Source organism: Acanthisitta chloris, unplaced genomic scaffold (genome assembly GCF_000695815.1).
Source record: "Acanthisitta chloris isolate BGI_N310 unplaced genomic scaffold, ASM69581v1 scaffold8576, whole genome shotgun sequence".
NCBI lineage: Eukaryota > Metazoa > Chordata > Aves > Passeriformes > Acanthisittidae > Acanthisitta > Acanthisitta chloris.
The window spans coordinates 16,509-41,269 of NW_008679699.1; the positions used below are offsets into that span (position 1 = coordinate 16,509).

The following is a 24,761-nucleotide window of genomic DNA, read 5'->3' on the forward strand; positions in this document are numbered from 1 at the left end:
TGGTAAGAAATGCTTCACATTACATAAAAGAAAAGAAATAAAATAGTTTTCCGTAACTGTTATTCCATTAGAAAATGAAATTAGTATCTCTTTCCTCTGCCTTTGTCAACAATATGCTGATTTTTTTCTGCTTTCCATGTTGGAAGATAGTATGATTACTAGATCATCTCCTTGAACACTTTTAAATCTGAAATAAAATTCAGTACTCCAGTCTTTTCTTACAAGTAGGGAGTGGGTAACTGCTAACTAATGAACAACACATTTAAAATAGCATTGATAAAAGTATCTCAAAGTTTAGGTGAAATTCCTCTATCTTGTTCATTGCATCATCACATTTTCTACTACTTAGACTAAGAATCCCTCAGTGCACGAACTAAGTTTTTGCTTTATCTGAGAGGTATTGAATAAATTCCTTGGTGCTATTGGCTGCCCTAGTTTATTATTTTTTTCCTAATCCCAAGAGTACAGAACAGTACCTTGGAAAATGATGCTGGGTTTCATGTGAACCCAGTACCCTGACATCCTGAAACATTCCCACAAGCCTGTCAGGAAACAACAGACTGAAAATGTCATTGTTTTAACTCACCATGCTGCATAAAATAGGCAGAAAAATGGTTATGGTTGCTGGATTACTAACAAACTCTGTTACCAGGGACACCAAAATGCAAGCCAGCAGGGTTACAGCCCAGTAGGGAAGGCTGCTCAGGCTGAGCATTTGACGTCCAATCCATGTAGAGAGGCCAGAGGTCTGGGGAAAGGACAGAAGCATAAGAATTACTAAATACTTTGTATGTTTGTGAAACAGACTCTCTTCTCTGTGACAGTTTACATCAGAGAATCCCACCAGCAAATAAACAAAGTTTAGGTCAATGCTTTTTTCATTTTCTTTTGCTCAGTAAACTGGTTTTCACTGCAGTGCCTAATAAATAGTCATACATAATAACAGAGTGATACATTTGGTGGTTAATAACATTCAAAAGGCGCCAAGGATTCCCACCTTCTTCAGCATGTGGGATATAGAAAATTGGCAACAAAGATTTGCACAGTCTAGGCAGAATTAATTTTGAGATTAAAATGCACACATTCATTTGCCTACATGTAGGAATCTGTAGGAGAGCTAAATGTGCATTCATGAATTATACTGAGTGTAGATATAGTCAGGAGAGCCTAGAGTATGATTCCAGTTGGCACTAGGAGTTTCACTCAGTTGCCTAAAGAGGAGCATCCAGTGGCAGGTGAAATGTTCCCCCTCAGTCTGGCTAGCTGCTAGCTGAGAAAGTGTGATCCTGTGTCATGTCTGCTGGCCTTGCAGGAATATCTAGATACTCTAAAGCACCTGAAATAGCAGATGCTTACACAATTGACTTGAGCCGTAGCCATCTTTTTGTTAATTGGATAAGCTGCTTGAGTGCAGGGAGTAGGTACTAGGTTATGTACAAACTTGGAAGTATCCACATCAAAGGGATAAAAGTCCAGGTTGAAAATTATTTTAGGAAGGAGGATAAAAATCTAAATCATTACCTTGCATCCAGCTGCTAAGGCATAACCTCCTCCAACCAACACTACAATCTCCCATGGCATGGTCTTCTGGAAGTCCTTCCAGGTAATGATTGGATCCAGTGTGTTAATGTTTGTTGACTTTTCACCATCTCCTGTATCAAATAAAGCCAGTGTGTGAGCAGTATTATACTACCCCTGTTGCAAAAATCTTCACATATTTCACCCTTGTAGGAATAACGGAATATGCATGGGAGTTAACTTGAGAACTTTGTGAGAGAGAGACAAAGAAGCAGCACATAGCCTGTTTCTCTGGTTAGCCTGGCCTCAGAAAATGCAGCATATTAATTCCAAGTGTCTTGACTTCCCCTTAGCTGCACTGTTGATGTGAATAGTTATAAAACCCTGTGTTTCATTTCATAGTTTTTTGAGGGACTGTGTGCTCTGTGGTGTATATGCATGTGCATATATTTGTAGACCACAAAGATGGTGTTACAACGGGATTATATTCTCAAAGAAGGGCTATGAAGTAGGCCAGAAAGCCTGATAAAGTGCATTTATGCCCCTAGATTCTATCTGAGGACATTGGTTTTTAGATGCCTGAGTATTTTGTTGAAGAAGGAGTTAGAGAGTGTTATTTTTGCCAAAAGAGAAAAATGTCCTAAGGGATTATTATCAAGAAGACTATCAGGGAAGTGTTGTGCAACATTGGAACACTGTCTGTAATTTTCTGACCTCTTTTATGTTTATCTTAGGACATTATCAGTGATTTCTGCTTATCAGTGATGGTCAGATTTTTTACTAGAGCTTAACTTCAGCATTATAGTCCTGCATTATAGTTCTTTAATATAGAAATCCATCTGAACCTTTCCTAAAGCTCAGTCCTAAATGTTAATAACTCTGCTTGCACAGAAGTTGTGGCAACCTCAGATACGAGACCTATTTGTCATCTTCTGAATGAGACAATATGAATTAAAGCAAAGGAAAAGGAGGACTGATATAGGAAGGGCTGGTATCAGAGTAGAAACTGAACCCTGACTTACTACCATAAAAATCTCTTCTTGGAGTTTATTACAGAAAACAGAAAAATGTCATTAAAGACACCAGGAAAAGTATCAGCTCTTTTTCTTCTGCATTCTCCTCACCTTTTTCCCTTTTTCCAAAACATGGCTTTTTTGCTGGAATCAGGAAAAGGAGAAAACCAAGAAATACAGAGACAGTGGCATCAGTCCGGTAACCTTTCCTAGGAAATAAACAGTGAGGTTTTCATAAAAACACATGAACAAAAACATTTCCAAACAAGGTACCTAGCTCCAAGCAAATTGTATTTCCACTGTTGTATTTCCACTGTTGTGTTTCCACATCTGAAGTCTTACTAACAGCCCATTAGAAAAATATGTCTGCATATCAAGGCTACAAATTGGATTTTTTTCCCATTTATTAAACTGACTCCTGTAGCCAACTTCAATCACTGTTCAACAATTTTTATCATGCCACTGGGGGAAAAAAAAAGTCCCTTTCGGTTTACAAATCTATTAACTTGGAGGTACAGAAAAATACTGTGTGTACTAGAAGCAAGAAACAGTAAATACATTGTGTGGAAAAGCCAAACCCAAGTGATCCTTTAGAAATGGATTGTAGATTGATTTTAAATTAAATGTTTAAAGCTCATTCTGAAAAAGTTCAAATCACTGATTATTTGTTATGGAGTGTGTGTTACAGTTGCTTTTAATATAATTTGTTGGAATATTATTTAAAAGAAAAGAAAAATTATTTGCTTCAGTCATCATTCTGTGTAATATTTAATTGAATGGTCATTTTCCTGATAAAACACTTGCAATCATAGAATTATCAAGGTTGAAAGAGACCTTTAACACCATAAAGTGCAACCATTAACCTATCACTAAACCCTGAACCATATCTTCCAGTGCCAGATCCAGACACCTCTTAAATACTTCTAGGGATAGTGAATCCACCACCTCCCTGGGCAACCTATTCCAGTGCCTGAACACCCTAACAGTGAACATTTATTTTCTAGTATCTAATTATAGTCACCTGTCTCAGCTTATGGCCATTCCCTCTAGTCCTCTCCCTGCAGGCATGGCAGAAAAGTCCATCCCCCACCTCTCTCCAACCCCTTTCAGGTAGTTGTAGCGAGTGATGACTTCTGACTTTTTGTCAGAAGTTTTCATTTTAATTATACTTGCAATCTAATCCAGTGTAACTTCTCTATGAATGCACTAAAACATTTTATGCTCAAAATTTGACCCTTTTTTTTTACATTTGAAATGTGTTTAATTCACTTTCTCTACTTAATTTACTCTTTGTACTGAGAAAGAACAGAATTTGCACCTATATTAAACTGATAAATTTTGAAAAACAAAAATCCTAATTTTTGAATATGGTCTTCTTTTTTCACCACCTTGTTAAAAGTGGCTGATGATGTCTTAAGAACAAAAAATATTCTGAAAAGTCAGAAGCAGCAAAGCCATAATCCTGTGCAGTTGTTTAGGGAATTTTACTTACTTCTCAAAAAGAGATGACCATCCCGGAACAAATCCAGGCTCACGAGTAAACCAAAGCAAGGTCATCAGGATGAAGAAGAATCCAGTCACCTTCTCAGGATAGCTAGAAATAAAAGAAGAAAAAAACCAACTTGGAAGTAAATCCAAGGTCTGTCTGAAAACCTGAGAGCAAATTTATGAAATTTAAGAAATTAGAAATTGGCTTAAAAAAAAAGGATGAAAAACCACATGGAAAATAGTAAGGGAGATTAGTTCAAATTAAACAATTCTACATTTGGCTCCCAGCTGGGAACCATCTAAACCCTGTGAAAAATAGGCTAAAAATATCCATCGATGCTTGCAATTCATGGGCAAGACCTGAAGGAAAATATTTCTAAATGCTTGATTTGTATTTGCATTATTATCTGATTAAATGTGTTAACAAGGTAAAGCTCATATTAGCATTCCACTGTAAACACATTCTCTTGCATTTTTTAAAAGCATAGAAAGCCTAGGAGCAAATGACAATGTAAATGAGCACAGATGGTGCACACAAGGTGAGTTGAAGATACTTGAGGTGACTTGAGGACTTTTAATTTAGCACAGATTTAAATCAAGTATGATTTCCTATATAGGCGTATTCTGAACAACAGTCTAGTTTCAGAGTTGATCATATTCAGCCAGTTACCTGCCCACATTTCAGTTGAACAGCACAAATATATTTGGGGAAAAAGGGATTTTATAACATATCATCCCTTTTGAAAATTAAAATCTTGCAAAATAATCTTTTCAAGAGGCACCTCTTGCCATCATGCATAAAGATTATGGGCAACTGGGATAAAACCTTTGCTGAACTTCTATCCACCAAAACAAGTATGTGCCTGAATTGGGAAGGAGGTCCTTTGATGACTTAGTTCAAAGGCAGAGACAAACCTTGACTTGGATGATCTTTGAACCCTGGTATAAACTTGAATCTTTCCTTTTATTTCCTTATTCATGGGAAAAAAATAAATCAATAAGTACATGCATGCTTTTAACAAAGTCTTTGACTTTAATCTATTTTTGCATTTAGTTCTACTCCTATTCTGGAAGGGAGGAAAAAGAGCTGACAGTTTTAGAATAAGCTACATGAGCCAAAGGCAACATGGAGAGCAATAGAAGAGGATGGTTCTACATTGAGAGGCAAATTCCTGAGGAAGGCAGATCTGGTTTACCTAACATTTCCCAGTTTCTTATATTCTTCTTGAATTCTTCTCTCTGACATTTCTTCCCGTTTGGTCTTCTTCTTCTTGCTGACAGAACAGGTCTCTTTAAAACTGAGGCAGATAGCACAATAAAATTAGGTAAGGGCATAAAGTGGGAAAAAAATAATTTAAAAAATAGCAATGAAGTAAACTAAAAATTCAAGTACCAGGGACTGTTGGGAGAAGATGTGACTGGGACAAGGCCTGATGGCAATGGGAAGGGAAATTGCTGCATGTGGTCTCTGATTAATCTTGTCTCAAGTTCTTATGAGTTTCAATTCTAGACATAGTAGAAGGTCCCCAGGGTGCTCTGACTAATACTGACTGGTATCACTGAGCCATCTTGAGTGATGGCTGGGCTCCCTTTGTGTAGGCTTTCTCAAAGAACTGGCAGTGGCCAGATTTTTCTGGTGCCAGAAACCTCCAGAAGGTATGGCTAGTTTCTATCATCACATGGAAAGATTGTGACAGAGGTCAGCTATCAATAGAAATTTTTAATGGGGTAACTGTATACTTTCCAGTTGGATTGGGGCTATCCAACATATCTGGGGCCTGGTCTGGCTTTTAAGGCCATATTTGACTTGAATATTCAGGATTCACAGTAAATAATGAGGGAAAGCTGTGCTTAGGATCCCATTAGCTTCCATGACCTGCCTGCCTCTGCTAGCACTAGCTGTTTCTAAACCAGGCACAGCCAGTGTAGCACCGTATTGCCTCTACCACAGAGGCCAAGGCAGTCAGACTGGTGTTTTGTCCTGGTAAAAAATGCCTGTACTTCTGCCAGGAACATAAAAACACAAGCACATTTCATAGCTGGATATGTTAATCCTGCTATGCATTTGTATGAATGTCAAGTGAAGTTCTCAGTTTATTCAGTTTGCCTTCATCCAATGTGTGGACATTCCTACTTGAAATTAAGACACTTGCAAGCCCACTTTAACTCTTTCCTTTTCTTTCCAGTAGCATTACTTTGCTGTGCTCTGAGTCACAGATACTTGCTTTTTCACTCCAACTGTACCCTCTGTCACATAGAGGTGTGGGGGATCTAAGCCTGCCTATAAAAGGCAAGAGCAGTAGGGACTTCAGTGGCTGAAAGGCTCTTTTATAGTTCCTGCTATTTTAATCTCTCAGTTGGTACCCCACTAAGACACATGCCATAGTACTAACCACACCATGGACTGCAATCTCCCTCCATGTATCTGGTTAAGGACAGATTCTCAAAGGAATTTGCACAGCTCAAGATCCAGACAAGCCTTGTCTAGTTAACAAAAAGGCTTTTCATTTCACATGGGCACTTACTTTTTTTAGCTCACTTAGAAGTGCCCTGCACCTGTAAGTATTTTAAGTTTCCTTGCCAGCCTTGCTGTTAGACTCCAGTAAAATCTACCAGCAGAAATGCAGCAACTGGAAGAGAAGAGCTACATGGTTTATAATGGCCAGTTCTACAGTAATGATTCTACCTTTAGCCCTGCATTGCTGGCAAAAGTTGTTTGATGGGTCCATTCTCTTTCACTTTTGACCTAGTCTAGAGCTTTAAAAACAAATCTGACATGTTGTTCCAACTGGGCCAAGTCAGAACAGATTGATGACACTGGGCTTCCTAGGAAAATAACATGAGCATTACAGGAATTCCTTAGACATTTGTGCTGAAGCATTAGGCAGCTGTTTCAACATGTTCTAAGTGTTTCCAGGCTTAGGAAGATGTGAAGACAGAGCTCTGCTCCTAACATAATATATTCTTTAATGAACTGCAGTGAATAGAAGTCAGAGATTAAGGAGGCTTGGAATCAACTAGTACTTCTCAAAAAGTCGATAATGCTTCAGTCTCTGGTATTATTTAGAACAACATTAATCAGCATGAGGTCTTGGATGCAATGTGGAATTTCAATTATATTTATTTTTTTTAAACTGAAGTAATTGAGGGCCATGTTCAGGCCTGTTTCCTCTCAAGATTAAAAAATAAAAAGGGGGGAACTTATTTTTGCCTTTTAATTCAGAACTACAAGGCTCAGGAGACTAGCATGGAGCTATTCACCTCTAAATTATCTTTTCAAATCAAGTCAAGGTCAACAGCAAGCCTTAGGTGAAATAGTGGTACCAGTTCAGCTTACTTTTAAGAGCAAACTAAATAAAATTAAAGCCACTTTAATTCTGAGTAAGTGTGTCTGCATCACAAATTAATGCAGAGTAACTAATCCACTCTAAATGTGCACATATTGGCAATTTTCATTAACTTTACTGAGTGCCTCTGTGTGGTACAAATGAACTAGGAGATTGAGCTTTTTTCTTGGTTTGAGGCTTAGGGACTTCCTGGTATTAAATTCATTTGTATAAGCTGCGAGTCCTTTCCACTTTAAAGAGAAATATATATGGAGCTTATTTACCTTTAATTTTAACTGTTCTTACATTAATTTCATTGAGCTGGGGGCAGATCTGAAAAGTGATTTGTTCACTTGCAGTTATTTTTCTATTCAGCTTTTAAGCTGTGCTTTTCCAAAAGGACTTATAAAAAGATTTTTGGTCCATGAGGGGATCTTCATTGTCACAAGAGTAAAAAAAAACAAACAGTTGAATGCTTAGTAAGATTTCCATCAGCACTAGCTAAGCACTTCACTCTTAGGCGGTAATCCTGTATACTGCTGTCTATGCAGTGCAGCTAAGCAGTAAAATTTCCTTGAATAATTGTTCTGGAAAGAAGAAGGAAATTGTTCCTTAAATTTTGTCATTTGCCAGTCTAAACATCTTTATAGGATATATTCTAGACAGCCACAGATCCTCTGCTTTCATAATCAGTGCATCTTGTACAATCTTCACTCACTTGCAACCCAAGAACAGCCAATGCATCCAGAACCAAGTCAGGATCAACATGATGAGGGAGATGGGGAAACTGAACAAAAACCAGGTTCCAAAATTTACCACTTCAGCATTTGGGTATTGACTGTAAAGAAAAAAATTAAAATAGGAAGCACAAGCAGTTAGAACAGTGAAAGAACAAGGACCTCTATTATGCAGAGTTGCACACACATATATATGTGTATATATATTTGTCATGACATGACAGAAAAATCCCATCAGCATCCATTTGCAACAGCTGCATTACATGTGCATAGTGAAACAATTGCCAAAAAATGTGAATCATTGACCTCACATGACCAACAGATGAGGTATATAGCACTTCAAACCTTTAATACCAGGTGGTCTGGATTATCTAACTAGCTTCAAAAACTCTGAGTTGCCAGAAGTGAAATTTTGTCCCTACCTCTGGTGTGTGTTAAAGCTCTTTTTAGTGTAGTCAGACTTAAGAATGATTTCACCCAAAATCTCTTTGCATGTCTTATCACAGGCCACACAAATAACGGCGACACTCTGCTGGGCTCTGACAAAGATATTTGGTGTGTGCATTTGATGTAACTGTCATAAAAGCAAGATCTTTGGCAATTCTGTAAAATTCAAATCCATGGATTAAGCGTGACTTCTGAACTTAGTTGTCTTTGCTACCACCATTCAGAGAGAGAAATGAAGGGTACCATGGCAGTAGTGGCAGCAATAGATGACCAGAATCAGGTCTGAGCTTGGATGCCTGTCTGTGCATAAGGGGAAATATCACCATTCTTCTGGCAGAGGTAACATTCATGTCTTTGAGAGCCCTGGGCATATGATAAAGGAATATACTTAGCTGACCAGAGAGCTGCTTTCCGTATTCTCTGAAGCAAATGTGTAATGCCACATTTCTAAGTTTATTTATTATTACACTGCAAGTTGAGCAGACCAAGTACCACTAGTGATGCCTCTAGATTCACTGTAAGAACTCACTTTTTAATAACCCATAGAACAACTTGGAAGTGATTTTATATGTCTTCTTTTCTGAGTATTTCTTTGTCTTCTTTGCTATATCTTCATGGCTCTAATGTTTACTTTTCCAGAGTGCCTGCTGCTTGTCAAATCAAAAGAAGAAACTTAAATGTTACCCCATGCTGAGGAATTTTTTTTTTTTTTGTGACAGAAAGGTGTGGATGTGCATTAACTTAAGCTCTCCCTTTCAAACATTAGCCATGAGTTATAATAACAGAGGAGGAAGCAAAATGGCCTTCAGTGAGACTGTCTTGTTAGGGTTCCTTGAGGTAGTAAATAACCCATGGGGAAAGCCACAGGGATGAAAATGACTCTCCCACCATTCTCAGGAAATCGCAGTATGACTTACTTGTTGAAGTGCTCTAAGAATATGAGGCTGGTGGAAGTTCCTATGATGGTTGTCAGTCCTCCAATGGTCGCTGCGTAGGAGATGCTCAGTGAGAGGCACTTACAGACCATGTGGTCATGTCTGGTCTGATAGCGATACTTGGTGCTCAGGCCCAGCTCTGGGTGCTCAGGAGGCAGGACCAGTATCTGAGCCTGTGAGGGGATACATTCACCAAAGAAAGCAGGTGATCAGCACAGCAACCCAGCCTGCTCTAATGCCATAGTGATATGAGTCCCTGAGAAACAATAGGTTTGCATAAGGGTGGGCAGTTTTTCCTTCACAGGGATTAACTGGGATCAGACCTGGAAACCTGTTCACAGGCCTGAAATTGCCTGATCTGTGGCAGAAATGTAGGACAAACAGTAATCAGACTTCTGGCTGAATTTTGGGCCAGCTACAGCTCTTGCTGGAATATCAGTGGGATACCAAAAGCCTTTGAGGGCTGCAGGGACAGGATGCCAGCACTGCAGCAGTAGGAATCCATAATCCTTGAGGTTTATGAGCAGCTGCCAGACAAAGGCTTGGTGAACTTTTCACACCTAAACTGGCTCAGGCTCTCTAATTAGAAATGGAGTGCTAGGCATCTCAGAATGGCTTGAAAAAGGCTGGGAGATGGAAATATGGAAGAAAAAGATGCCAGAAAACTTTGCTTCAGAAGGAGCTTTCTTATCAGTGGCAGGAAACTCTCTACATAGGTAAATCAAGTTCTTATACTGCGAAAAAAGTACAGTACTTTGAGGCAATGTACCTGCAACCCAAGGCTGTTACTTAGGACTGAGGGGAAAGGCAGCAAGTGGTTCAGGCTTCTTGCATTTACTAATATGCATTTTGGTTTATCTAGTAAAATCAGTCATGCTATAGGGACATCATCATCATTGTGTGAGTAAAAGTGGCTCAAATCCTGTAGGTTAAAAAGTAAATTAGTATATTCGTTACAAAATAACCATTCAATGCTTATTAATATGGGTATAAGTGTAAATTAAGTGTCAGGACCAGTACATTAGTCTCTTTTGGAAACATACACTCACATTCCTTTGAACTGTGAATGCAAATCCATGTGTTGATTTTAGCCTAATCTTTCATGAATATCAACTTCTGCAGTTAAGATACTACGTAATTGTCATCCAAACAGCAATCTCTTCTTGAACCCACTCAAGAGAAGTAGAAATACTGGAGTGGACTGATTTAATGGAGTATTTTGAGGGTGATATTTGGAACAAAAAGGAGGTGGATCCTAAGACTACCTAACAAATTGGCTGAACAGATAAATGGTCTGTGCTTGCTGCTGCTTTCATTCCAAGTAGGATTTTGTGTATCAGGATTTAGTTTTGAGCTGGGCTATTTTCCAAAGAGGATTTGCAGAAACAAAGTGGCTACAATAGTCAAATAATAACAGAAACTCATGATCACATTGCTGAATGTAAATATAAATGAATTATCCCATCCACTGGCAGGGGGGGAAGGGGGAGGGTGGTGCTTCTGAAAATACCTGTGCTGGGCACATCTAAATAGGAGCAAGAACTAGCAAAGGTCCAAGCCATGGCAGTGGTAAGATGATGGTGAATTATTCCATGCAACACAGCTTACAAGGAACAAATATAAACCAGAGAGGATCAGCTGATATTCATGTCTGGTTTTTGCCTCACCCCTTGGGTCTAACAATTCCTTACCTGAGGTAGGTGCTGCCCATTGCTTGTTCCAATAGGGTTGGCTATCATGTGCACACCATTCATACCCTGTAAAGAGGGAAATGCTTTTGGATTAACCTTTATTCTGTTCATAGAGGCACTTAGAATAGAATTGATGATGCTTTGTAAAGGTTATGGGTGTTAGGTTTGGGGAGAAAAAGAAAAAGAAGAAAAAAAAAGAAAAATATCAACCCACTAAAATTTCAGCTGTAAATTTTACACTGGAAAATGCAAAAAAATAAGATTTAAAACAAAATCCTAATTTTATTTTAAAGGGATCTTAAAATCAGATTATAAGAAGTTCAGTTTTTCTTCCTCTGCCATGTAGATGAATCTAACAGATCCCTTACTAGAGGGCTATGACTTTGTGATATGTGCAGGTTGTTCTAGTAACTGAGGTGTCTCAGCTGCAGAAGCTGGCAATACCTGGACAATAAAAGATGCCAGATGATTTTACTGGAGACCATATGGAATTGTTAGTTTACTAGTCTTAGATTGATTCGATCTCAGCATCTCCAGCAGTAAGTACAACAAACAGTACAAAGCTAATGCTGCCCAACCTGATTTGTGCAAGCAGGCTGATAGGTTAGATGCAAAGCAATACATAGCCTCTGTCAACAACCACCACTTGTTTGAAATAAAGGAAACAGCAGTTTTTTTCAGAGCTGTGTGGATTCTGCTGATGGTTCCTGCATTAGAAGGCAGTGTAGCTCAGAAGATACTACCTGTGACAATACCTTTGACTGCACCAAGGAGCTGAAGTCAGTAGTAGTAGCACTAAAAACAAAGAAAGGAAAATATACTTTAAAACTGCCTGTTGAGCAGCTCCCTCAAAAGGCACACAGCATGGGTAGGAGGGACAGCATCTGCATGAGAACTAGTGTCTACTGAAATGGTAAATACTGTTTATTAGAACCTCTTATGTGGCCTCTTGTCCAGATACATGAATCATCATTATGTTTCACAGCTCTGTCTCTAGCTGTGTAGCAATGGGGTTCCACCTCCATGCCAGAAAAAATCTAAATTGTGTTCTTGGTGGTATATACCCCATTCACAGTGGAGTGAATCACCAGGCAATCCAGCACTACTGCTGCTTGTTCTAGTCAAGTTCTTCCTCTGCCAAGTTGTCCAATGATGTTTCTGAGCTCTTACCTGTACCACATTAAAGTCTTCACTAAAATCTGTCCTGTGTGGCATGTGGATCATGCAAACAATCCACTGAACTTAATTCCAGAAGATGAACTTTTCTTTTCCTGTCAAATTTCAACTTCATTTTGAAGTAATACTATTTTAATAATAGTTCTGTTATGAAATGTTCCACACATACTCTACAATAGGCCTTAAATGGATTAATGGCAGAATCCCAAACTGAAATTTTGATTCTATACTGCACAGAAAATATGACTGGGATAAAAAGAGATAACAGAGGGGATACTGGAGAAACCATTAGTCTAAAGACTAATGAGACAACTATTTAGATCTTGAAAGTATACATGAATTCATCAGCCTGTGCCATTTGAATGATAAAATTTGTTTTAAAGCAGATTAAAGCAAAGCAATTTCTCTTTTATTTTGAACAGTTGTGAACAACATAGAAGGAGCTCAAGAAGGACTGTGCAATTTATTCTCACACTTTGTTAGAAGATGCTCTAAGGATTTAGCCTATAATACAGTTTTAGGACATTCACTTTGTATATTCTCTTGTGTATCTTGAACTGGTAGTTAATTTGATAATCTGACAAAGAAATTAGTCATTTATTTGATTTCCCTTTTCACCTTACTAGATTCTACCCTAAACAGAGACCTGTTTGAAACTGTTTGTGTTTTAAACCTCTGAAGGAATTTGTCTATATTTAAAGAAATCTTTTATCATTTTTTGGGGGGGAATAAATGTTTTTTAGTTGGTTCTCCCTTCCCTTACCACCTTTCCTCACTCTCATCTCTCTCTTAAATTCAGACAGTTCAGTCTTTTTTTCAGGAATGCTCTGTAAGTGACTTCTCTCTGGATTTGTACTGTGGGCACTCCATACTGTACTTGGATCCTCTCCATCACTCTTCTGTCAGGGGAAGAGAAACAAAAGTCTGTAGACAGCACAAACACAGACTTCAAAAGATCTGTCAAACCCCAAGAAACATTTTCCTTCTCTCTAAAATAGCCGTAGTGTTAAAAAAGAATGACCACTGGGAAGCTTTAGTAAGATCCAGACCATTACATTAATCCCATTAATGATACAAGCCTTCCTTGTCAGACACATGTGAAACATTCACTTGTAAGCTTCTGCTTGCCCTTCCTGGCTCTACTCCTAGATTCATCTCATTGCAACCTGTGTAGGGCTCAAATCTCCAGTCGTGATGTACAGGGTTCATTCTTACTCCTCATTGATGAAGATAAGCTCCAGTGAAGGTTGGCCATGCTTTTCACTGAGACCTGCAACAAAGGAAGAGAAAGCAACCCATGGGGTAAGAACTGAGCTGAGCCCCTGGGTTACCCCACTGGACCTGGAGAAGCTACTGCAAACAAAAACTTATCCAAATCAAGTCAGGTGATCTCTTTATGCAGCACTTTATTATTTTGTATTGTTCCTGTCTCTGGCAATTTAAAGACTATTATACCTACATATTATAGGCAAAGTTAGATTAAAAAAATAATTTTCAGCCTGGAAACTGTGAATTGAAAGAAAAGAGAGAATCTTTGCTTCCTAAATCTGTTCTTTCTGGGAAAAAAAGAACAAAATGAACCTTAGAGCTCTTGTGGCACCTGCTCTGATCTGGGAAGGCTGGAAGGGCAGGGGTAAAATGAGTAAACATGGAATTGTCAAAGAGCACACTTTGGGCCTCTTCTATGTGTCTTTGACTTTACTCTCAGTGGTTTTTCTGTAAAATCCTACTGCCCAAGAGTTCATAGCACACAAACTCCAGTAGACACCCCAGTTTCCCAACTACAGTTCTTCCATCACATATTGAAACTTTCTTTCACTTTTTGAAAGAAACACCAGAGTACAAAAGGAAAGAGTATGGACCAGCATCTTTGGCAGGACAAGTCAGACAGCTCTGACCTCAACAGACTTTGAATAATGTGTATCAATTAGTCTGGTCACTGATGAACAAATGAGAATGACCAATATTGAGAAATACCTATTGGCGTGTTTTCCTCAGTAACGGTGCTGCCTGCAGTAGTGATGACCTCGCACTCCTCCTCAGCATTCACAAGCTCCTGGAGCACTGCCTCCACAATTGGCATCACCATGGCTGTGGTGGATGTGTTGGAAAGCCACATGGAGAGCACCGTGGTGCAACACATAAAGCAAAGAAGCAACCTGGAGTAGAACACAGGGAAATCTTCTTGAGGCACTTTCAGAAATATTGAAGGGCTTCTTGCCTAATATTTTCATTAGTTAACTGATAACTACATGGGGTCTTTTTTTTTTATTTTGTAGGTGCCAAAATATCTTGCTGTGCATAGATAAAATGCTGCTTTATGCTCACAATGGTCACAAGACAATGTATCATTGGGAACTGTTTGCTGCATGGAAATAAGCATGTAATGTGAGAAACAGTGATTTTCAGCATGTATGTGTTTTAAACATCCTTTTGTGTTTACTAAACAACACACTAAGAAGGAGCAGAGAGATTAAAATCGTTATCAGTAAAAAAATAAAGAGCAAAGGAACAATGAGCCAAGGAGTAGGAAGTGGCAGAAAGCGATGACAAAACTTTTAAGCTTTCAAAGTCTGAAAGGAAAGGTGGGTAGAAAAAAAGAGCCCCAAACTAAGCTAGCTTTTAACCACGGATGGGAATGTTGGTGTTGTTATTTGCTCCTTCAAGCTGCTGCAGCCAGCATCAGACTATCCTGAAGTCAGAGGTTCACTCACATGCCTGGCTTCGCTCCAGCCATCATGACCATGCGCAGGGCAATTCGCTTGTGGAGATTCCACTTTTCTACAGAAGCTGCCACACAAATCACACCCATGAGGAGCAAAGTTGTGTTCTTGAAATACTCAGCAGCCACCTGCAATAAGGACAAGGGAGAAGCAGTTATTTAAAGAAGGAGTAACTACCCTACACAGAAAGCATGTTGAATAAGAAGAAATATGGTATGGTACTTTTTTTTCTCCCTAGAGAAGGAATGACAGGGAGCAGGAGAAAATGAAGAATTCCTAAGTCAAAATGTTCTCTTTAATCTATTTTGTGTTGTGTTTAGAAATAACAAGGCTCTGTTGTTTGTAGGCTTCTCAGTTTTGAAGAGATCAAGAGAAATTTTACTCCTGCAGTTAATCAATCATACTCAGCTAGGCTCACATGGGAACTCTACAGACGAAACCCTGTACTGAAGGCAGTTTATTCATGTGCTTCATCTGCTTTTTCATTCTATCTGGCTTATATTTGTCCTGTCTTGTTCCACTTTGGGGCAAAATGTGATATCCCTAGAATCTACAGCATCAGAAAAAATATCCTTTGGGACATGTGCTTTGAATGCAATATAGAAAGGTTGGGATATTGCTAAAGTGATCCACAAATCCTGTGCCAAAACTTTTCACGTTGGAAATCCACCTCCATTTTATCAGGAAAATAAGGCAAAGTTTCAAAAAACAGAACTTTAATTTAAAGGGGATGAGCAAAAGCCAATAACTGGCTCAGGAAAATATTCAGAGGCCAGCTCCAAGGCAGCATTCTTAGATGTGGGGCTTGCTAAGATATGAGAAGGTGTTCCATTAAGTGACTGCAAAAATAACAACTTAAGCAAACCATAACATTCACACACAAAGACATGTACTTGTGTGAAAGCAAACAAAATGAGAGAAAATAAAAACAACAAACAGATGCTTGGACTCTAATGAAATTTTTCATTTCATTCAGATGCAATCCTTCCTAAGCTGTTGCTGGAATATTTTTCCAAATCCATATTTTCTTCAATTTAAAACTATTCCACTAAATAAATGTAGGTGCCAGCATTTTAAAACAATTAAAATCAGAGGAAGCAGTAGTTTTTCCATTCTCCTGAGTTAAACTGATGCTCCTCCATAAAGTGCTAATGTTATTTTGTGAAATTTGCAGTAAGTTATGTATCTAATTACATTTATTTAATAAATCCCCATGGTGACCTAAATAGACTTGTCCATCACGGTTGTGTGCCAGAACTTTTAAATATCACTTTTTTGTCTTTTCTTCACTGGTTTCTTTCTCATTAACTTTATTTTCCTGCTACCTTGTTAAAAAAAGATCTTGATGTGAATGGAAAAAATCCATCAAGCCAGCAGCACAAAGAATCTGTTGTTTGCCTTTATTCCTTTCACAGTCATTTTGGACAAACGAGTGAATGCTAATAGTCTTATTAACACCTGCATGCATATATATGACACATTGCCTCGTGTTCTTAAGCCCCTGGGAGTTATTTGTACTTTAAAATACTAGACAAGAGCCCTGGGTTTCTTTGTGACTCCAGAACAGCAGACTGGAAATACTGCAGCATCATCAGAGTTATTTATTTTTAAATACAGGGGTTTATTTCTGTTCCTAATGCAAATAATACATTCTCTGCACTAGTCTTACTGTCATTTTATTTGATATTACATTGACTTTCTGTCAGGCTGCCATTAAATTTTCCTTACCCAATATGCAGCCAAATTTTTAATGAAAATATCTAACTACTTTACCTTTATGTTGCAAAAAAAAATTTTAAAATGCTGAATTGTGTTGGTATGGAAATGTGTCTGACTATATTACACCACTGGGAGGAATAAGACAGGTCATAAAACTCTTGGTTCATGCTTGTCTCTATCCATTTATGGGTATTCCCAGTGCTAGACTGTGATAGAAATTCAACAATTTTATGGTTGCTATATATTCTTCTGTCTTCTTATCTGTATTTCTAGTCCTTTAATCAAGTGTGATGTCCCTTTACCCTCCCCCCCTCAAAAAAGAGAGAAAAAAAGCAGGGTGAAAGAAGTTGTAGATGAAGTACAATAAATTCTTGGCATATCATGAAAGTAAGTAACATTCAAAAAAGCCTCAAGTAAGCAAATTCTGAACTGATCATATAGACTTTTTTTATGCAGCTACTCCTTTGCCCTGGAACTCATATATAATAAATATAATTTAATAGAAACTTCTCTGTTTATCCCATATCTAATGTTTACACAGTTTTGAAGGAGGGGGAAAGGTGGGGGACCCTTTGATGCAATAGGTTTTGGGATTTGTTGCTGACAGGATGGAGATCCCTCTTGGCTAGGATAGCCTATATGATATCCTATAGGATATATAGACTAATAAAATATATATTATATCCCATATCTATCTTCGGTAGAAGTAAGAGCTGATTGGACCAAATTACACATTACACGATGTACAATTCTTCCTCCCATACCTCTTAGTCTTGCTACTGCACTAAGATTAGTTTTATTCAAATCATTAACTGAGAGTAAGGATAATAAATGATAAAAAAGTGCACAATGGTCTGACCTCACTGGACTTCATGACTCCAAAAAGTGGGTATAGGAAAGCAGGAACTAAGGCTGCTGCACCAAGAGGTACTGCTTCAGAGACCCAGTACACAGCTGTCACCATCAGCACATAGGCACATGAGGCTTCCTGCAGGGAGAAAGCACAGAGGTTACATGTTACTGCCCACCAGCAGCTGTGGAAGCTTTGTGGAATTGTTCATAGAATTCATCAGACTGTGGCTGAGTGGACTTGAAAAAATCAAAAGGTTCTGTATAAGGACCTCCTAAGGTGCAGCTCTTTGGGTGTGAAATCTAGGCTACCATCCCAAAGGCCACTTTCAGAAGATGATGCAAATGAAAATTTTCAGGTATAAGCCAGGGCAAAAAATTAGGATAAGACTATTTATCAACAAAATAATTGTTTCAAGTGCATTTACAAATTTGTTTAACGTCCATAATCCAATATTTCCCAAGCATTCAACCATGACTCCTCACATTTGGCCTGTGGACCTGCTATTTCTGCAAGGTTTTCTTTCCAATACTGGAGAAGGGCAGGAACCAGTAGTTTTCAGGATGAGATAAGAGCATTCACATTTGCCATAGCATGGATAAAACTGCTTTGTAGTTATTTTGAGAATGGCTCCAGAAAAATGCAGGTTTTTTAAAAAATAGCATTCAAACTTACATTTTTGTTAGCTGATTTTATTAGCTCAGGTAATTTTCACAGCCCCTTGGAAGAAGGCCACTGACCTGAGGGCTTAGAGCTATGGGCTAATGGAGATAACAAAAAAAAAATTGCTGCTGTCCAAGGTTCTGATAGAAAAAGTCATGACAACATCGTGCTGAGCAATGGTGGAGAGCTGGGATATGATGGAGAAAGGTGCTATCTGCTGAATAATTTTACAGAAAAACACAGCTAGTCCATGGAAGTCATCTGGTCCATTTTTTAGATAGATATGTCTTTATTTATGACACTCATTGGAGTTTGCCTTAGGCTCAGTTAGTTATTCTTGGAAACCTGAGGATATCTCCTGGTGATAATTACAGAAACTACCCTGAGGAAAAAGGTTTTCCTTTCCTTTACTCAAACCTGAAGCCAGCTCCTGTACTTGCTAACTTGCTGTTCTATGGAAGCTGATAGGTCTGCACTGATTTATACCAGCTAGAAATCCATCAGTTCTCCATTATTCATTGAGAATATGGTTTAGTGGTGAATATGGCAGTGCTGGGTTAATGGTTGGACTGGATGATCTTAGAGGTAGTTTCCAACCTTAATGATTCAATTACTTCATTAATCAGGGCCACCAAAATTGCTGAAACAATGTTACAAGAAAACATAACTTTTCCTTGAAGTAGATAAACTCCAAGTACTTTAGAGACTATAAAGGCTATTGGAGAAATTTAGCTCTGGATTGTTCCTTTATGTATGGATAAGTACTCTGAACTACACATAATTGTGCATATTTGTTTCTCTTCCTTAACTATCACAGAAGAATCGTTTTGGCTTTAAGCTCTCCAGTATGGGTTTCACTAGTCCTCTATGCTCTATTGCTCCTTCAGCAATATATTACAATAAAAGATTGTCTTGCAGTTGTAGCTTCATTGCTACCGAGAAAAAATTCTAAGAGAGGCTAGAGAAGGTTGGATTGGAATGGATGACATCCAAAGACTTTTGCTAATATTTATGGATTGTGATTATTTTATAATATGCAATTGCTATGCTCTTTGAAACTTCAAAGATTGGTGTTCAGCTTGTTACAATTTTAAGTGGCCACTGAGTAAAACATAACAAATAATTTTGACTTAAAAATGGAAGTTTAACAAGTGAAATGTTAGGCATTAGAGATTTTTAGTAATCCCTACTAGGAAGGCATACTGGTTTAGATGAGAGTTGTGGAGCTGATGGATTGGCTCATAAACATTAGCCAATTTGCTGCTCAATCACCTTTAACTACATTATCCTTCATGGTTAATATTCCACAGAGAGCAGAGGATAGGGCCATTTTTGTGACCTAGTGACTATTTGACACATTTTCAATTTTTAACACATTAGTTTGTGCTGACAAACTTCTATATTTGCATGAGCTCTATATGGCAATCCATAGTTGTCAATTGTCTGAGGAGAAAAACAACTTCTAATGAAAAAGCAATTGATTTTTATTTTAATCAGTGCAAATGTAAGAATCAAGGGATATGTTTTGCCAAAATTAATAAAATTAATTTCATCCTAACTTCATTCCAAACCATTTTCTCACTCAAAAAAATCTATTTCTTTTTAATTTCTTTGAGCATTGACTGTTGTTATTTTCTATTATTCCTCTGTGTGAGGCAATAAAGTAGGTCGATAGTGAAAATGGGATATAGGACAAAGGGAAGTTGCATTTCTACCAAAACCTAACTGGGTTGGGCACTGAGTCTTTGTGTTTGCTATACAGTAGGCAGTAATCATTTTACAAAAAAAACCCCAACAACAACCCTAAAATACAGCACATTTTTAAATGATATAAAACTGTGTAGCAAGTACTAGGAAAGCCAAGCTTGATAATCTCCACTAAAAACTTAATCAGCTTGTCTAGAAACTTTCTCTATTCATTTTCTCAGTGCTTTAAACCAGTATGTTTCCAAGAGAAACCGTATTAATCTCTTCTATTTAATTGAACTGAATTTAATTATTTAATTCATGGTTACCAGAGCTACTAAGTACTAGACTGAAGTAGTGGGAGTATAATTTTAACTGTTTCACCCTTGTCACTTCTGGTACAGCCGAAAATTACTGTTAAGCCCACCTCAGGCCTTGAACAGGGAATAGGAAAACATGTGATTGTTGGAGGGACTATCATAAAATTATCTTCAGTCACTCCCTTAGGTGAAAAGAAAGAGGAGCTGAAAGGAAGCCATAGCTAAACATTCCACAATAAAGGTCATACATAAGACTTTTGTAACTGAAACATCCAAGGATCTCAGAGTGATTAAAATGTAGAATAAACTCTATGTTGGAGATCCGCACATGCAAGGGTATACATTGCATATCTGGCATGTAGGCACGTGGTTAAGCTCTCTTTGAGTTTGCAGGATCATAGTATAATTCCATTCCTTCAGCTTGTGTAAATAAAGCCAAACATGAATGAAAGTATGTTATCTGTGGCTCTTCAGAGCATGTTCTGTGTTTTAGGGTCCGTTCTGTTGATTTGGCATATCAAGGTGTCAGTATCACCTGATACCACAGGTCTCACAGCTCTGTCAACAGCTGACCTTTGAGGAGTCATCCACATGTCCTTGATTGGGTACAGTGTGGCCAAAGGACCAGTGATCATAGAAGAACCTTTCCTCAACTGACTGAATTCATGTGGCATGCTCTATGGCATCTCTGGTGGCTTTATGACCAAAAAAAAAAGCCATGGCTAAAGATTTTAAAGAGGCAAAAATGCTCACATGTCACTGTGAACAATGAGGGAAATAAGGACAGAATGAAAAAGACCCACAGTTCATGAAGTACACGGTGGTTTTTTTCTGAACGTGCCATGACCTGAAAGATACTTACGTGTGTCCCAAACCTGTGGTACATGTTCAGGTATAACTTTGGAAAGGCAAAAAGAATTAAAGCAAATTTTCTCAAGTTTATGTTTTACCCAACCATTTCTTGTCAAAAAATAATAGAAAAGAAGATGTGGACTTTATTCCCATTGACCATATCTACAAACAGTTCTGACTCCTTGTGCTCCCTTTGATCACTCTTGGCATTACACATGTAATGTGCCTTTGACATTTCCAGAGATCAAAGAAGCTGCAACCTGATTCCCTGCAGAAATGCAAATATAAGTGACCTTGTAATTCTGATCTTTATAAGAAAGACAGAAAACTAATATAATTATCTGATAAATAAAAATATAAATAAGTGAGCAGGTAAAATGCAATCCTAGTCAATGGGCTGTAGCAAAGTAAATTCTACACACAACCACTTGCATAGTGTACTGTTAGCTGAGTTTATTTGGTGTAGATGTTTCCTTAATAGCACTATAAACATTTGCCCAACTCTGGGTATGATTCTCAGCTGTACTTTACCATCTGTGGTCATTCAGATATACACAAAGTAGATGTAAAACATCATCTGATGTATTTCATATCACTTTGCAGTAAAGCAACACCACGAGGTGAAGAGTAATAGTGCAGATGAACTTGTGCTTTGTAATAGCAATTCTTGCAGCAATATTGTCAGTGATCTTCTGCCTCAGCACCTTCATAGTGCTATTACAATTCCCTTGGTTCTTAGTTTCCCTATTGCATTCTACGTCTCTGAATTCAGTAAGGAGCAAACAAGAGTGACAAATTTTAATGCAGTGAATCTCGTGTTTCCTCAAGGGACCTAGAGCATGCTGCAGTTACAGTGCTATATGGAAATGTCAGGGAGTACCTCTTTTTATGTCACCCTTCCAGTGACAGGGGGGATGATTAAACCTTTTTGTAAAACAAGTCTCCATGAAATGGTGAGCCCTTTTGTTCTCTGAAGAAGAGCACAATTGTCTGTCATTCATTCCATCTCTCAAGATAAAAGAGATGGGAAACTACTATAAGAGGATAGCTGAGATATGTATTGAAGTTCAGAACAGGAAAACTCGAAGTGCAACATAGACTTCTGTAGTGCAGGAACATTTTCTTTCTATGGACCTTGTTTTTCTTTCCAAACAAAATACTACTGTTTTGTTTTCGAAAACCACTGTACAATTTCTAATCCTTTGCATTTCAATTTGATGGAGTAGCAGTATTCATAAATCCTCCGAAACTATAAGGAAGAATGAATCTTTAGCACGGTAGGGGAAGGAATGGAAATTGCTGCACCATTTGGCCAGATTTATGTTCAGGACTACGTGGAAGTACCAGCTGCAGAATTTTTAATACACTGCAAATTTTGATGAGTTAAATATCACCATCTCTATAAGGTAGGAAAACATTGCTATTTTATGGGTTACAACTGCAGAGATGTGCACAGAGAGGATTCAACCTCGTGGCCAGCGGTGTTCAGTAGCTCCAAAGCAGTGTCAGGAATGCAGTTACATCCACTTCCATTCCCTGGTCTGTGTGTTAAGCACAGGCTAGTCCTCCTTTGCATGCTGTGTTTGTCTCTGGGCCTGCATTTATTAGTCACTGCAGAGCTGCAGTGTTTCAGCAGAAGTACCTACACCTGCTCTGGAGTACTCAATGCCATGTATGGTCTTACATGTGTGTCACCAAGTCCTAGCTCCTGCCTCACTTGAATCACTATCCTACAAACCCACATTAAATTGAAAGCCCCTCCATGCATACATATTAGTAAAAAAACTAAAGACACTCTAAGTATTCCTTTTAAAGAGGTAAAATATTTCTGCTTTAAAGCAGTGCTTTATTAGCTTCACCAGGCTCTTCAGCTCTGCTTGTGACATGACTCAAGGTAGCTCTCATTCTTACTGTGATGACATCTCAGTGACCCTCACAGTCCTTCAAATTTAAGGCTTTGAATTTTCTAGGATCTGTGTTTCTTTATGTCTTTGCCTTTCCTTTTTGCACACTGCAAATTAATCCAGCAGGACTACCTACTGAACTCAGAGACTGTTCAAAAGAAAATGAAAATGTACTTACGCTGCTGGGGTATGTGAGTGGCAGAGGAAGCAGCAGAAGTGGAATGAGAACAACGAGCAAGAGGTTCCTGGATCGGAGAATCTCCTTTATCATTGCCATACTCTTTCACTTTGTGTTGCCTTTCTTCTCCTTCAGATTCTTCTACACCACGTTTTCCTCCACCTGTGCCTGGATTTCTCCAAAAGGTCTCTCACCACCTCATTTCCTATCCCCACACAGTCACCTAAAATATCTTTCTTAATTTAATTGTTCTTCAATCTGTTGTTTTGAAAAGATTTTTCAATTAAAAAGACGTTCAAGTTTATGTAGGGCTCACTAGCATATCCAAATTATTATCACACCATAACATGAAGAAATTTGCAAGTTGGACCATAGTGATCTTTTGACTTTTCTTTTTAATTCAGACTCACAGATCCGGCTGTGTTGTATCCTTATTTCCATGTTTTATAAAGTTTTTTCTTCCATCATCTAGTGGTATGATTCCTGTTTTCAGAAATCAGGCAAGATATGTTTTGAGCTGAGGCTTTTCCTTCTGGTTGATAGTCAGAATGTCTGAAATACAGTTTCTTTTCTGCTGGAAAATTATCAAAACCAACAATTTATTTTTCAGTGCATAGAAGTCAGTTTTCAGGTACTCCTTCTTTAAAAAAAGGAATAATTAAATAAAAAGTAAATCTGCAGCTCCTTCAGATTTCATTTCTTCTATTTTTATCTACCTTTACCCTACTTTTGCCCTGAGCTGGGAATTCACGGGGCAGCAATTCCAACACAGATTATACTTGGTCTCAAGACAAAAATTTGCTAAAAAGCTTCATGCAACTCTAATCCACCAATGAGGACTGCAGAAGGCAGAAGTTGCTCCACCCATTGCCCAAAACCCAGTCAGAACATTTGAGAAAATTAACAGCCTCCTCTTTCTGACAGCCACACAAATGTACAAAAAGACCTTTTTTTCAACTTGCTGAACAGTTTGTTATTGTTTCAAGGTCCCAGTACTAATGATAAATAAATAATAATTGTTTTCTAAACAGTATCTTTTGTCTTCCTGTTTCTTCCATCCCATCTTTGAACATCACTAATTCATAAGGCATGGGCTGATCTCTGTACTGATTCATGTGCCCTAAATCACCATAGGATTCAAAATCAAATTGAGAATTTTTAGACTTTCTACTCTAGCCTTCAAGTGAAGAAGCCTGACTTCAACTCTTCTGTTATTTATGCCTTTTGTGGGGCAGAAAGTACTGTAGATTTAGGACTGGCTGGTTGCATGCATGATCTGTGAACATCCATTTGCCTTGCATCTCTTAGAAAGCCACACATCTAGGATTTTCCATGTCCCCAAGACCTGCCTGACTATCCCCTCCCCACCCTCTGCTAGTCAGTTCCAAACTGAGCTCCCCATCACTGTGATGCCTCTGTGACTCTGAGTCCTGGAGAACCAGCAAATACAGACCTGCAGAGCAATTTGATGTGCAGTTAATTCTTTCTGAAACTAGTAACTGTATCTCGTACTGTGTAATGCTTCTACACCTCGA

At 38.2% G+C, this 24,761-nt stretch overlaps 1 protein-coding gene across 1 annotated transcript in view; it reads right to left on the bottom strand.

The window, feature by feature from the left end:
• SLC13A4 (solute carrier family 13 (sodium/sulfate symporter), member 4) overlaps positions 1–23,325 on the bottom strand; it is a 25,140-nt gene extending 1,815 nt beyond the window's left edge. Inside the window, exons 1-14 of the mRNA XM_009077404.1 lie at positions 23,227–23,325; positions 17,633–17,761; positions 15,046–15,182; positions 14,309–14,490; positions 13,547–13,601; positions 11,911–11,950; positions 11,156–11,221; positions 9,447–9,637; positions 8,064–8,183; positions 5,216–5,317; positions 4,024–4,125; positions 2,643–2,740; positions 1,522–1,652; positions 587–748 (exon numbers count right to left, since the gene is read on the bottom strand). Of these exons, the coding sequence (XP_009075652.1) occupies positions 587–748; positions 1,522–1,652; positions 2,643–2,740; positions 4,024–4,125; positions 5,216–5,317; positions 8,064–8,183; positions 9,447–9,637; positions 11,156–11,221; positions 11,911–11,950; positions 13,547–13,601; positions 14,309–14,490; positions 15,046–15,182; positions 17,633–17,761; positions 23,227–23,325 (1,614 nt within the window). The remainder of the gene's footprint in view (positions 1–586; positions 749–1,521; positions 1,653–2,642; positions 2,741–4,023; positions 4,126–5,215; positions 5,318–8,063; positions 8,184–9,446; positions 9,638–11,155; positions 11,222–11,910; positions 11,951–13,546; positions 13,602–14,308; positions 14,491–15,045; positions 15,183–17,632; positions 17,762–23,226) is intronic.
• Positions 23,326–24,761: the final 1,436 nt, after the last annotated feature.